This window comes from Gopherus flavomarginatus, chromosome 1 (assembly GCF_025201925.1).
Source record: "Gopherus flavomarginatus isolate rGopFla2 chromosome 1, rGopFla2.mat.asm, whole genome shotgun sequence".
NCBI lineage: Eukaryota > Metazoa > Chordata > Testudines > Testudinidae > Gopherus > Gopherus flavomarginatus.
The window spans coordinates 227,783,902-227,797,863 of record NC_066617.1 but is presented as its reverse complement, the minus strand read 5'-3'; the positions used below and the strand labels follow the sequence as shown (position 1 = coordinate 227,797,863).

Here is a 13,962-nt window from a genome sequence, read left to right as displayed (position 1 = left end):
GAGCCTTGATGCAGGTGTCTCTCTCAGGGTATGTCCATACTACCCACCATATTGGCAGGCTGTGATCGATCCAGTGGGGGGTCGATTTATCGTGTCTAGTCTAGACACGATAAATCGATCCCTGGGCACTCTCCCGTCGACTCCTGTACTCCACCACTACGAGAGGTGCAGGCGGAGTTGATGGGGGAGCGGCAGCAGTCGACTTACTGCAGTGAAGACACCGCGGAGAGTAGGTCTAAGTACGTTGAATTCAGCTACGTTATTCACGTAGCTGAAGTTGCATAACTTGAATCGAACCATCTCCCCCATGTAGACCAGGCCTCAGACTTTTCTTCTAGGTCTTCAGCTTCTCAGCACTGTAGGAGGATTCACTGACTGTAGGATTCAGTGATTTCTCGAACTCTGCTCTCTCCACAGAACACTCTCTCTAAACAACCTATATTATGCGCTATTTGTGTCCCATCTCTCACTGCCTCATTCCTTCTCAGGCTTTGTTCTAGAATCTAGCATCAAAAAAATTACAGAACCACATTCTGGAACGTTATCTTGGAAGCCCTTAGATTTCAGTGGGCTTCGGACCAGGACTTTAGACAGTTCCATAACTGCCATTCCTAATCATAGCCACAGCAGTTAGCTGTGTTTCTTACTAAAAAATGTTTGAAGTTGAACAACAAACGCTTGCACATATTAACAGGAGATAAAGTGTTTTGAATACAGGGAAAGATGTCTTGGGGCTGAAACACAGGACTGGGAATCAGGAGACTGAGAATAAAACTCAGGCTCTGCCTCAGATTTCCTTTGTGACCTTGACTAAGTCTCAACTGCAATATTCAGTTTTTTCCGTCAGGGAAATCAGAATACCTGCCTCCCTCACAGAGGCTTAATTTTTTGTGTGTGTAGTGTTTTCATCAAAAGAAATATACACATGGAAAGCATTACTATTGTTATTAAAATCCAGTCATGGTACCATGCAGAAAGTATTGCAAAAATAAAAGCATCATTACATCAAGCATTAAAAATGCTATTAATGCAGTGTTTATTTATGCCCTGATAAGATATTTAATGGATGATCATATTTATTTTCTTCTGGGACAAAGAGCAAGATCCATCTTCTGATGTGCCCTATGGCCTGCTTAACTACATAAAGAATGCATCTTTGTTTCTGTGATTAAGGTTTTTCAAATTCAGGGCTTATTTTACTTACAATAAAATAAACTTACATTTAAAACATTTAATTCTAGGTAGTGTGAAAGACCCAAACCAGTGGGGTACAGGAGTCTGGTAGAGGGCAAATATACTGGTCACTGGATGAGTAGTTTTCCGTTTCCTGAGTGACCAGAGCAGGGGCTGCACTAGAGTAATCAGGAACCTGCTAGAACCAATTAAGGCAGACAGGCTGATTAGAACACCTGCAGCCAATCAAGGCAGGCTAACCAGGGCACCTGGGTTTAAAAAGGAGCTCACTCCAGTCAGGCCAGAGGGAGCCAGAGGAGAAGAAGTGTGTGTGAGGAGCTGGGAGCAAGAGGTGCAAGGAGCTGAGAGTGAAAGGGTGTGCTGCTGGAGGACTAAGGAGTACAAGTGTTATCAGACACCAGGAGGAAGGTCCTGTGGTGAGGATAAAGAAGGTGTTTGGAGGAGGCCATGGGGAAGTAGCCCAGGGAGTTGTAGCTGTTATGCAGCTGTTACAGGAGGCACTATAGACAGCTGCAATCCACAGGGCCCTGGGCTGGAACCCGGAGTAGAGGGGAGGCCTAGTTTCCCCCCAAACCACTCAACTCCTGATCAGACACAGGAGGAGTTGACCCAGACTGTAGGGAAGATCACTGAGGTGAGCAAATCTGCCAGTAAGCACAGGACCCACCAAGACAGAGGAGGAACTTTGTCACGATAGATAATCAAGGACTGTTTACTTAGATTATAGCTTTCCTCAAACTATAACCCAATTTACTCTTTAAAAAGAGCAGCACATTCACCGACTGAAAAGAAAGATCACTTCAAAGTTCTTTCTCTAGTCAATACCCTGGAGCACGTTGGCTTAGCCTTATGACAGGCCTGCACAACATGCGGCCCACGGAGCCTCACTGTGCGGCCCGCTGGGGGATTCTAAATCCCCCGCAGACAGCGTGCTGGGGCAGCCCAGAGCCCTTTAAATCCCAGCTGCGGCCGCGAGTCAGAGGGTGCTGGGCTGCCCGCAGCAGCGGGGAGCCCAGAGCCCTTTAAATCCCAGCTGCGGCGGGGAATCAAAGAGCTCTGGGCTGCCAGCAGCAGCAGGGAGCGTAGAACCCATTAAATCCCAGCTGCAGCCGGGAGTCAGAGGGCTCTGGGCTGCCCGCAGCTGCGGGGAGCCCTGAGTCCTTTAAATTTCAGCTGGCCCAGAATCAAAGGGCTCTCCGCTGCCCACAGCAGAGGGGAGCCCAGAGCCCTTTAAATCCCAGCCGCGGCCAGAAGTCAAAGGGCTCTGGGCTGCCTGCAGAGATTCCCAGCTGCGGCTGGGATTCCAAGGGCTCAGGGCTCCCCGCAGGTGCGGGCAGCCCAGAGCCCTTTGAATCCCGGCCCGCCTCCCTGGACCCCCACCCCCTATCTAACACCGCTAGTCCTTGTCTCCTGATACCCCTCTCCTGGGACCTCTGCCCCTAACTGCCCCCCAGGACTCCACTCCCTATCTAAATGCCACTGCTCCTTGTCCCCCGACTGCCCCCTCCTGAGACCCCCCCCAACTTTCCCCCAGAACCCCACCCCCTACCTGTCCCCTGATAAACCCCTGGGACTCCCATGCCTATCCAACTGCTGCCTGTCCCCTGACTACCCCCCTGAACCTCTGCCCCATCCAATCCCCCTGCTCCCTGTCCCTTGACTGCCCCCCTGAACCCGTTACCCCTTCTCCAACCCCTAGCCCCCTTACCGTGCCACTCAGACCAGCGTGTCTGGCTCCATGCAGCTCCAGATACGTTGCTGCCATGCTCCCCTGCGGAGCCCATAGCGCCCCCCTGCCCCCCAGCACCTGCCTTCCAGATTTGAACACCTCAAAATTCAGGAGTGCTCGATCTCAGTTTGGGCAGCTGGTACTTCATTTCTCCCAAATCACATATACTGGTCCACTGTAACTTGCTGTAGAAAAAGTAGGATAAAATTGAGCAAGAAATGCTTATTAGAACTGGAATTGCTATTTTCAACAGCCATTGCCTTTTTGTTTGTTTAAAAGGAAGACGGTGATATTGTACTGGCAAATTCCCCATAGAAAGAAAGAGTGGAACAAAAGGATAATAAAGGCACCTCAACTTTTCCTCATTTCTGTAGGACAGTCTTATAATATGCATCCAGATATCCTCCAATCACACAAGCTGAAAATTGTTCTACTTTATTGCAGCTCTGTAACCATATGGGAACCAATCCTGTCTGTGTTCTGTGCACATCCAAAATTCCTGCTGAATGACCCGCCCTGGGAGCGTTACCAGTGACCCAGGGCTGGGGCAGCAGGAGGTGTGGGGGGGACACTGGTGGGAGGGAGCCCAGGGCTGGGGCAGCAGTGGGGTGGGGGGAAGGGCACTGACGGGGAGGAAAGGGGGAAGCCCAGCGCTGGGGCAGCAGGGAGTGTGGGTCGGTGGGGGAGGAGAGCCCAGGACTGGGGCAGCAGGAGGGTACAGGGGGGAGCCCACTGCTGGGAGAGGGGGCAGCCAAATTTTTTTTTGCTTGGGGCAGCAAAAAATCTAGAGCCAGCTCTGCCGGGTTCCTCCAGCCGCCGGAGCGCCAGGCCCTTTAATTTGACCCTGAGGGCTCCCAGCCACCTCTTCAGCTGGGAGCTCCTGGTTAATTTAAAATAAAGTATCACCTCCACACCTCCAGCCTTCCTTTTTGGCCCACAGCTGTTTTGGTGGGGCGGCGCTGGGGATGGAGGGTTTGTTTCCACAGGGCTGGGAGGTTTCGGCCCTCAGCTGTTTTCTTTGGAGTAATGTGGCCCTCGCCGCTTTACGAGTTGTGCAGGCCTGCCTTATGATAAGTCTGTATCTTTCTTCGTGGACCAAAGATTCATTAAAAATTCCAGCATTCTATGACATACATATATTGAATTAATTACAAATCACAGATACTAGAAAGAGCATTTAATTAAAATAAGAACAGTCATTCCGGTTTCTGTTTAATGTGTGACAAGTAATTGACCACTCGCACATGCTGAACCAAGCAGGAACATAAGAACGGGCCGTACTGGGTCAGACCACAGGTCCATGCAGCCCAGTATCTTGTCTACCGACAGTGGCCAATGCCAGGTGCCCCAGAGGGAGTGAATCTAACAGGTAACGATCAAGTGATCGCTCTTCTGCCGTCCATCACCACCCTCTGACAAACAGAGGCTAGGGACATCATTCCTTACCTGTCTTGCCTAATAGCCATTAATGGACTTAATCTCTATGAATTTATCCAGTTCTCTTTTAAACTCTGTTATAGTCCTAGCCTTCAGAACCTCGTCAGGCAAGGAGTTCCACAAGTTGACTGTGCCCTCTGTGAAGAACTACTTCCTTTTATGTGTATTAAACCTGCTGCCCATTACTTTCATTTGGTGGCCCCTAGTTCTTATATTATGGGAACAAGTAAATAACTTTTCCTTATTCACTTTCTTCACACCACTCATGATTTTATATACCTCTATCATATTCTCCCTTTGTCTCCTCTTTTCCAAGCTGAAAAGTCCTCACCTCTAATCTCTCCTCATATGGGACTCGTTCCAAAACCATAATCATTTTAGTTGCCCTTCTCTGAACCTTCTCTATTGCCAGTATATCTTTTTTGAGATGAGGACCGCACACCTGTATGCAGTATTCAAGATGTGGGCATACCATGGATTTATATAAGGGCAATAAGATATTCTCTGTCTTATTCTCTATCCCCTTTTTAATGATGCCTAACATTCTGTTTGCTTTTTTGACTGCTGCTGCACATTGCATGGACATCTTCAGAGAACTATCCACGATGACTCCAAGAGCTCTTTCCTGATTAGTTGTAGCTGATTAGCCCTCATCATATTGTACGTATAGTTGGGATTATTTTTCCCCAATATGCATTACTTTACAGTTATCCACGTTAAATTTCATTTGCCATTTTGTTGTCCAATCACTTAGTTTTGTGAGATCTTTTTGAAGTTCTTCACAGTCTGCTTTGCTCTTAACTATCTTGAGCAGTTATATGTGAAAAAATTATCTAAGTTATATCATCTGCAAACTTTGCCACCTCACTTTTTACTCCTTTCTCCAGATCATTTATGAATAAGTTGAATAGGATTGGTCCTAGGACTGACCCTTGGGGGACACCACTTGTTACCCCTCTCCATTCTGAGAATTTACCATTTATTCCTACCCTTTGTTCCCTGTCTTTTAACCAGTTCTCAATTTATGAAAGGACCTTCCCACTTACCCCATGACAACTTAATTACACAAGAGCCTTTGGATAGGGACCTTGTCAAAGCCTTTCTGGAAATCTAAGTACACTATATCCACTGGATCCCCCTTGTCTACATGTTTGTTGACTCCTTCAAAGAATTCATTTTTTAACACTGCCTATTTCTCTAATGGAAGGAGTTAATGTTAACAATTTGGAAAAACAAAACAATTAAGAGAAGACATGTATTAAAAAAGCAAGAAGGGGGACAAGTAGCATTATGATTCTCAGATGGCTGCTTAAGCCAATAGCTCTGCAAGATTAAAGAATGTTTTATGTGCCACATCACCTTTCTGTCAATGGATATGAGAAATGCAGCAGAAGCACTAAAGTGAACGTAAAGGCCAACATCACTGAAGTGAAGAAGCCACTTAGAAAGAAACTGCAGCCGGATAAGCCCATTTTACAACAGTGAACTGAAACATATGAATGAAGTTAGAAGGGGACTGGTCCACTCCACAACACAGACAGGAGTGATTTGACTTTAGATATAAACTATAAAAATGAACTTTCATTAAATGACAACAGAGAGAGCAAATGAATGGCAAAATTAAAACATTTCTGGAACAGGGAGAGAAAAATATCTCCTGGATTTTCCGGTATGACAAAAATCTGGAACTGAATACATGATAAAATCTATTTCAGTTCATTATGGGATAAAGAAATCTTCAGGGAAATTAAATCCTACAAAAGACTGGAATGCCTAAATTCTGACAACGGAAGGCAATAAAGCTGTCTCATCCATGAATTGAGGAAAATAATTTAATATTAAAGAAACATTAAGAAATGAAGTTTGTAATAGGGGTTTTCATTCAGACATATGAGAGTTTTCCCTCTGTAGATTGATATCATAACAGAAAGGTTAAGAGTATTACTAAAACCAATCCAAAAGAAACAGCAGTCAGAGAGAAAGACAGACCAAGGAAAATAACTTGCAACCAAAGAAAGAACTTTGCACACTGAGAAGCCATGGAACGACTTAAAATATTTAAAGGTTCATTTATCTTCACGTGCAGAGAGGCTACCAAAAATATTACTCATTTCCCCCAAACACTGCTCATTGGAAAATGAGAGCCTTGAAAAATGAACATCTTTTCCAGTCATCATCAATTTGGGATCCCTTGTCAGAAACTAGAGTTACAAAGCACGACAGAAACAAAGAGGGCCTGCTGCCATAACAGTGGGAGCGGAATAAAAATTCAATAGACAATGCGGGAGCAGGTGGGATGGGAATTGCAGGGTGGGACTGGTGCGGAATTAAAAAAATAATTGTCTTGTGCTGCAAATAACATGAACGCCCCAACCAGCAGCCACTGCTCTCCAGCTGCCCAGCTCTGGAGGCAGTACCGCTACCAGCAGCAGCACAGAAGTAAGGTTGGCAACAACACTGATATTTGTATGTTTGTTTTGCAAAAGGCAGAAGTTTCTTCACAGCACTCCAGAGAACCTCTTGCACTCCCCACCGGTGGGTGCCCCCCAGTTTGCACACCACTGGTCTATAGAAAATCTAGAGAAAGCAGAGGTTTGGTTGTTACTATTCTGAAGTAGCTAATACAAGCATGGTCAATAGCAGGTTGAACAAAGAACAACAGATATATATGATGATAACTAATACTTTTTAGACATTAAATTGGGCAAAGAGAATTGTTGCACTAAAATTCACAGAAACATATGCTAATTAGGCACATAGTAAGCAAGAGTTGAGATACAGCAATTTGATGTGGTCTATCTGCTCTCACATTTAACGAGAATTCAGACGAGCCAAGGGAGAAAAATGTTAAGAGTTGAATGAAAGTATAATTACATGAATCATTTAAATAACAATTTAAATAATGAATAATGGGAGGGAATGAAGAGAAAAAAAGATGGAACAGTCTGGGGTCTGAACATCTTATTTTTTTTATTATTTTAACAAAAAATACTCTACGAACACCAAATAGAAAACAATTTTAAAGCAAACCTGCCATTTAATATGAAAGATTTTAATCACTATCTAATTACACACACAATACAACACTAAGATCTTTACAATATTCATTTGAAAAGTCTTGTCAAGCAGGGAACACTGCTATCTTGACAGCCCATTGGCAGAAATCAAGACAAAGAAAATGAAATTCATTATCTGAATGAGAGAGGCAGAAACTGTCAGACATAAGATTTTAAGTAACAGAACAATAAGAACCTTGAAAGTCTCCGCCTATTTCATTCTAACAGTGAACTGCATTTCCTCTGTCTTAAGCCACTTCCCAGTAGGAAGATCAACCTGACATCGGCTCCCACTGAGGCAGGTGTGCAGGCGCGCGCGCACACACACACACACACCCCCAAGCATCATTGATCAGGGAGATCAATTACAATAACAGGTATCTCTAAAAACTCAGTATGGTATATTATTCTGCTGTAAAGTAAATGTTTTTCCAGCTAAGATTACAGGTCACTAAATTAGTGAGTAACCCATTAAATGACCCTAAAACAGGTATTGGACATATACAATGTGGCAGACTATCTAGTATACTATAACAGCTCCAAATTTAAAATCAAGTAGTTTATGAAGTTAGAGCATAGAAAAAAACAGAGAAACTGACTGTGGGCAATATATATAAATATATGCATATATACACATACACTGAATGGTAAAATCCTCACACAGTCAGTAAATATCAAGACATCTGTGATTCAAATGCAGGTCACTTATGGGAAAATCAAATTATTACAAAATAATGTAAATGGTAATGAATAACAAGGGTTAAATAATAACTAGAACAAGTTCACAACAGTACTAGAGGAACATTGGTGTTTTATTAGTGAAACTTTTGTTAATGTACACTAGTATTCCTGTAAACAATTAAACAATAAACCAGAAGTTTGCCTGGGCCAATATGAGAGAAACATGCTGTATGAAAGTTAAACTGGGGTGTGTAACAAAGGAACACACTGTATTAATGTGTACTACTCAAATCACAGTAACGTGGTGTACTGACCTAGGTAAAATGTGTTGTTCACATCAAGTGAAAGGTAATTGTATCAAGGAGAACCTGAATCAAACAGAGAATTCCAAAGATTTGCTGAAATTCTAATTTGATAGTCTGGAAAAAATTGTGACAGCCAGTTAGAGATGGAAGGTGGAAAAGGCAGAGTGGACCAAGAGATGGTTGTACCAAGACATAGGTAATATTTTCACACTTCAAAACATAGTGTTTGTCTGCTTAGTCTTTTTTAGAGTGCCTGAATAGATGCATTTAGTTAAAACTTTTATACATGACAATTTTTTTTTATTTATTTAAGCACAGAAATTGAGTATGGATATTCCAATTAAGACTAACTGACATTGAGAATCTTACAGAGAATGCCCCTAAATTTAGAGCAGCTTGAGCCAGAAAGTTTAGTAACAGCTTGTGCGTCTGGTCCTAGCAGAAGGAGATTGTGATTTTCCTTCCACAGACAGTGCTGCAATGAAGTTAATGAAAGCCAGCTTGTGCATGGGGAGATCTAACGATTTGAGGGTAGACAGTACAATACTACTATATTCATCAAAATAAAAAGGCACTAATTTAAAAATTGCTCATCTATTAAAATACTGGCTAATAGCCGCTGAGACTGCCAATATAACCATAGTGGACGAAAGCAAAAGAACCAACTAGTACTGCCAACCATGAAATATATTGACAATGGAGGAATTCACAGGTAGGAATAAGGGGAAAAAAGACATACTTTATTACATGAATAGTCAAGAATAATAATCTGGCCACCAAACACAAATTTTCAATGCACTGGATATGTGGTGCTAGTACTTGACTGAAGGGTATGAACAGGATATTCAAAACTTCTCTTTTACTAGGTTAAGCTATAAATAAACCTAAAGTTAAAAAAATTACTAAGAAAATTATAATTGTTTTAATACATAATAAAAAGTGTTTACTATAAAAATCGTAAGATTTCAACAGTCAGTATACAGTTTTATTTACATGATATACATGTAAACCCCTACAGTCAACATAAAAAAGATAATAGCAAATATCTAAGTTAAACCTCATGTATTTCCCACATATATATATGAAAGCCCAATAATGCAGACTGAAATATGTATAGTATGTATGGTATCAAGACTGCTTTCTAACACCCTAAAGTTCAGATTTGTCGCTGCTACATTTTTATAGCTTATTACATTCCAGAAACAACTCTTCATTTTTCCCTCCATTTTTGCAGTTCAAAGAGGCAAGATACTGTTCCTCACTTCATTGTAATCAAAGCACAAAAATAATTTTAACTAGTAAAGCCTCTGAGATATTTCTTATGTAACTACAGAATGCATTACATTATTCTGAAATAAAACTGATGGTTATGAAATAATTACACCATATAAAAGCAGGTACACAAATTAACACCTTGAGAAAACAATATTAATTTCTCACATAAAAAAATAAATACTACAAAACAACATTAGTATAATTTGCTATACACTGAAAAATATTATAGAAGTCAGCTGAGTGAATGCCGTCATCCCAGCAGCAAAAAAAATATTCTGAAGGAATATGTAAGAATTTGCTCTTTATATTTTCACTATGTTTATATTTTCTAACTAACTAGGCACCATATGTACCTCTCTCTTAAATCCTCTTAGTTTTGATCAAGCTTTTTTGCAAGGAAATTAAAAACACTTCCCTGAAAAATAACCAGAAATACTGAGCTCTGCTTAGGTTTCCAGGACAAATCTAAGTACACGTCACAGAGCAGTGAAACAGAAGATGAGAAATCCGGAACTCAAAAGCTTGACATTTGGTATTTATTCATCATTATTAATTATTATTTGATGGAGAACTGGCAGTGACCCCAATATTTAGTTTACCTAACACTTTCCATTATAAAAGATTATTGCCATCTTTCTTGAGCTCTATCACCTTTATTATTTGCAGAAGGAAAGCACGGTTTACTAGTACCATGAAATTCTGCTCAGATGTGGATGAATACAAACTGTTGAAAATAGCTATTTCCCTACCATGGCTTGTGTTGTTACTATGTGATTTTGCCAGCATGCAAGAACACCACGAACATTCTAAGGCTTGGATCCCACAGCTACTGCCATAGCAGCATACACTGCACTGGAAATCTCTGTGAACAGAAACTCTGCTGAGTTGCTGACAGAGCAGCTTTAGTACTGGAGGAAGGGATGGGAAGGTACAGGCTGGGCTGCAACGATCACCTGGACCCAACACATGGTCCCTTTGGCCTATTGCCCACTTCTAGGGGTATCACAGATGGGCAGATACTATTCTCCCCACCCACAGACCTCCCACAGTGGGATGAGAACCCCAGGAGAAGATAAATTAAAATAATAATAATGCGTACCAGAAGAGCATGAGTTCTAAACTCTGTTGCGAGTGCTTTAGTAATTGTGTACTCTTCACAATTATTATTAAACTAGGGCTAGCAATATATCCCAGCTCTCTACTACAGCAGACCCAAATCTCATCCAATCAGTCACACTGCATACCTTTATTTTCTATTCTGTCTGTAGAATGGGGCTACTCATGCATATGTAACCCACTATTTTTCAGTGTATTATGCAGCTTCTTTCAGTGGAAGGTTCAAATAGGGTAACAGTCTTCTGCTACCAATTAATATATTTAGTCCTGTAGTTGAAGGAATAGCACTCTCTGTTGCAGTGCTTAAAATTCAGGTTTCAAACCTTGACAGTGCATGATCAGCAGTTATTACAATTGCCCATGAAACCTTCATTCTTGTGCAGATTCATTGTGACACAGTCTGATCACACAGTAACATACTATCTTTTCCACAGGACAGGACAGAGACTGGATGGTGCTGAGAAGTTGTACAGTCAATGAGATTTATCTGTAGGGCGCTGCCTCGTTTTTCTAGCAGTTGGAAGGTGCATAGAGAATAAAGTAGGGAATACAAAAAAGATAAAAGATGGTCTTGTGGTTAAGACAGGTGACTTACACAGATATCACTTCCATCCCTCCCTCTACTTCCTACATGATGCTGGGCAAGTTACTTGAAGTGGAATTTTGGTACATGGTCACTATTAGTTTCTCTCTCATTTTCTAGGGGCCCAACTTGAGATACTAAGGGCTGGATGATCAGCAATGCTAAACGCTTTGAAGAGCAACTGAGCTGTGGCTGCTCAGCACAGTAAGGCAGTGTGGCCTAGAGTAGTCAGGAATTGATGTTGCAGGTTCTAATTCTGCCACTGCGTGGCCTCAAGCAAGTCACTCTCTGTGTCTCAGTTTCCACATCTGTAAAAGAGGGATAACAATACTTTCTCTCTCCAAGAAGTTGTGAAAATAAACTTATTAGTGTTTGTGAGGCATTCACATACTACAGTTGATGAGCACCATGAGTAAATTAATAATTCTGTATTCAATACATGGTTTTATATGGTGCGCAAGGGTCACATATTAGATAATGTAGACAAAAATATAATTAATAGCTCCTTCATTCCCTGAGCACTAACCCTCCTGTGTACTGACTGAAGCAGAGGTCATGTGGAAAAAATTCCATGCAATCAGGTCATTAAGGTGTCTATCAGAATGCACACACACATACAAGCAGGGGAAAGAATAAGGTTTCACAGGCAACCTTAGTTTTAGTATTTCCTAAAGTTCAAATGCTTGACTCTACCAACTAAATAACTTCATTTTAATATGTCCTAATGTAATTATTATTTATATTTTGGTAGCACCTAGAGATCCCAACTAGAATCAGAGCTCCATTATGTTGGGTGCTGTACAAACAGAGCAAAAAAAAAGTCCTTGCCGCAAGAAGCTTACAATATGGTTATTTAGAATGAAGAAGGAAAGGAGAGCCCTTTAGAAGTTGTGCCTATATAGGACTGAGAACAAAACTAATTATTCAAGCTCAATACCAGCATAACCAGTTTATTCTATGGTTTGGCCTACCAGTATAGACAGGCCCAGACACTGCAGGAACTGTGTTCAGATGTTCTGTCCTCGATCCCTACTTTAGGCTAAAATAAAGCTCATTCCGTCACTGGCAACACATTTAGTGGTTAAGAAATTAACATGCATCTGTCATGCAAGACCAACCCAACAGGTTTAAAGCCACCTAAAAACTGCCTCATGACAAATATTTACTATACCACAAAGAAAACATAGTTTTAAAATGAAAGTAAGCATGCAAAGGGATGTGAATCTGCACTATACCAGCCTAATAGTAGCAGAGCTCTGTGCAGATTTACTCTCGTACAACACATACTCCCTTTCTGATACTGTTGAACCAAATCATGTTTGACATCCCCAGAGAACAGCAAACCATTCAGCATTAACAGCTTTCTTCTGTAGCTATTACTGCTCTCCTCTCCCACAGACGCAGGGATTCACAGGTCCTTCTAATCCTTCCCTGGCATTATTTACAGCCGGCCTCGTGCTCCTCGGATTGAGGGACCTCTCCAAATTCTCTTCCCAGCGCCTGGAGGCGGAAGGCTCCCCACATCCAGCCATCACCCCCGGGATGAGCACTAGGCGCCCTTCCCCTCCACAAGCGATACCGCTCACCAGCGTGCGCCGCTCCCCAACACCGGGCCCCCGCCCAGGAGCAGGAGCCCTTTGCTAAGGCCTGGCGCGCCCCTCCTCCGCACCCGCTCACACACACGACCCCCCCCCGTGAGTTACTGGGGCACCTGCCCCACTTTCATGCTAGCGCAGGAGGCTCCGCTGGCCCCCCAGTGCCCGGGGCTGCTCCGGCTGGAGAGCGGCTCCGGGCACCACTGGAGGGGCCGCTCCTGCCTCCGCGGGCCCCCCCTGTGGGTCCCGCTACCCCGCGGTAGGGGGGTCCCGCCAGCCCCTGCACCTGGCGGGCCCGCCCCGGCCTGTCCCTCACCTGGCGCCCGCGGCTGCGGGGGGGAGATACGCGCCGCTCCCGGCTCCGCCATCTTCTCCCTCGCCTAGCGGCGAGCGCGGCTCCGGCTCCCGGCTGCGGCCCCGCTGCGCTCCGGGTAGCCGCCGCACAGGCGCGCTGGGCGCTCCGCGGCACCTGACGCCGCGCTGCGGGGAGGGGAGGCGGCGGCGCGGGCTGCCAGCGGGGCGGGAGGCGGCGGCTGCTGCGGTGCCCGCTGCGCGCAGAGCGGGTGGGGCGGAGGCTCCGGCGCCTCCAGGTGTTTCCCTCCTTCCCGGCGTGTGGCGGCTCGTCCCGCACCCGCCCCCTGCCCCGGGCACCAGCGGCGGGGAGCGGCCCTTGGCCCTGCAACTGGACTGGGCGCTAAGCGGGCCTGGCCGCTGCCTCCTGCGCCGGCAGCCGAGCTCCAGCCCCACCCCTAGGCGCGCGGGGCGAGGTGAAGGGCAAGTGCAAAGCGCCGGGCAGGGGGGATGGTGCGTTTCCCTGGCCTCAGAGATCAGGTGGCTTCGGGCTGCGGGATAATAACGCCTGATACAGCCTGGCCACTAGGCGATGGGCAGCCAAGAGATGGGCTGCTGGAGTCCAGTCTCTTTTGCTGCACCCCCCGCCGTCACCACAGCCTTCCCCCCCTTGGCCTCCTCATTGTTCTCAAGTATTCTG

At 44.3% G+C, this 13,962-nt stretch overlaps 1 protein-coding gene across 6 annotated transcripts in view; it reads right to left on the bottom strand.

Moving 5' to 3' along the window:
• The window catches only part of MAP7D2 (MAP7 domain containing 2), a 154,823-nt gene extending 141,428 nt beyond the window's left edge, over positions 1-13,395 (bottom strand). For all 6 annotated transcript variants that reach the window (XM_050936526.1, XM_050936528.1, XM_050936529.1 and 3 more), the window contains exon 1: positions 13,288-13,395. In XM_050936526.1, the coding sequence (XP_050792483.1) occupies positions 13,288-13,339 (52 nt within the window). In that variant the 5' untranslated portion in view covers positions 13,340-13,395. The remainder of the gene's footprint in view (positions 1-13,287) is intronic.
• Between the last annotated feature and the right edge of the window lie 567 nt (positions 13,396-13,962).